This window comes from Vollenhovia emeryi, unplaced genomic scaffold (genome assembly GCF_000949405.1).
Source record: "Vollenhovia emeryi isolate VEMERY1.0 unplaced genomic scaffold, V.emery_V1.0 DF947837.1, whole genome shotgun sequence".
NCBI classification, from domain to species: domain Eukaryota; kingdom Metazoa; phylum Arthropoda; class Insecta; order Hymenoptera; family Formicidae; genus Vollenhovia; species Vollenhovia emeryi.
In genome coordinates, this window is record NW_011958529.1 from 1 (window position 1) to 1,593 (window position 1,593).

The 1,593-nt window shown below is 31.3% G+C and overlaps 1 protein-coding gene across 1 annotated transcript; it reads left to right on the top strand.

Annotated features, from left to right (window-relative positions):
* Positions 1-28: 28 nt before the first annotated feature.
* Positions 29-775, top strand: LOC105557564 (putative nuclease HARBI1; the record flags this gene model as incomplete). The annotated part of the gene is made up of 2 exons (XM_012004825.1): positions 29-230; positions 346-775. Coding segments are annotated over 2 exons (600 nt in total), but the record flags the coding sequence as incomplete, so codon positions are not given.
* Between the last annotated feature and the right edge of the window lie 818 nt (positions 776-1,593).

Consider the following 1,593-nt stretch of genomic DNA (forward strand, 5'->3'; position numbering starts at 1 on the left):
ATATAAATATATATATAATATAATGTAAATAGGTGGTGATGATGCAGAAATATTTAGAAATAAAAAATCATTTTTTTCCTTAAACGTACAAGTTGTGGCAAATGCAAACAGAGAAATAATTGACATTGTAGCTCGATGGCCAGGCTCAGTTCATGACTCAACAATATTTCAGAACAGTAATTTAAGAATGTTATTTGAAACAAATCATTTTCACAACTGTTTATTATTAGGTATGTGGTTTTATTTAGAAAATAATATATTTTAATTAATATTATTATAATAGTTATAACTCTATTTAAGTTTAATTAACTATTTTCTGACACGTAGTAAAACTTTTTGTTTTAGGCGATAGCGCCTATCCTGCAAAACCTTATTTATTTACGCCATTATTAAATCCTGAAGGCCGTGCTCAACAATTGTATAATGAATCACATATTCGAACACGAACCATAGTCGAACACACATTCGGTATCTGGAAACGTAGATTTCCAATATTAGCATTTGGAAGTCGCTTAAAAATCAGCACAGTAATGACAATAATAATAGCGAGTGCTGTGTTACATAATATAGCACGACGTCGAGGGGAAGATATTCCTCCACCTGTTGATGATGAAAACCTGCATATTTTGGAAAATATCGCAAATAATAATGTAAATCCTCATTTTCAAAATGAAGCAGGTAATGCAGGTCTACTAGCGCGTAATATATTAATCAACGAATACTTTAATAATTTACGTCAATAAGATATAAAGTGTGTTTATTAAATATATAACTATTATTTTGTAAGTATTATTTTTGTACACAAATACATACCAAAATAAGTACTGGTTTTATAGTAATGTATATATAACGTTTAAAATAATGTATAAAATTATAGTAATGCAATAAAACATTTATTTGTTTGCAAACAATTTTTTATTGCAGTCATACAACATAAAAAATAGTACAGTATTTATTTATACTTAGAAAGCAACATAATATTTATATAACATAAAAATAATACTTTGTACTTAAAAACATTTCAACAATTAAAATTGACTTATGTCCGATCACGACTGCCACAAATTGTGTGCAGATCGTTTATCGATACATGCTTTCCCACTTCTCCTGCTTCCTCTATCTAAAGAAAATTTCCAAGTCGTTACACAATTGTATCATGTCAAAGTTATTAGATTAAATTTTAATTAACGGTGCATAGCAAGCTCGTGTCTCATGTACACACACACACGCACTCACACAAATTATTACATACCGTGTGTACATGAGACGCGAGCTTGCCGTGCACTTTTGAATGCAAAAAATGATCGGCAACATTTTTATCTTCTACTGTTGTTCCTGTTAGCTTACGAAATAACGCAGATCGAGGTAAATTTCTAATGCATTGCAGTTCTAATAAATTATATTTATATCTTTAGCCGCGTTGCTCACCTCTCTCGGTCGTAGTTAATTTTTTTTCGGCTTCGTGAGCTTCGTCCCGCTGCCCCTTATGTAATCGGCAACGGGTGACCGAACGTGCTCGTATTTCTTGACAGAGCTTTTCGTTAATTTCTTGTCGTCCTTTTTGACGTGGGTGGGCAAAACTTGAAAAAAAAT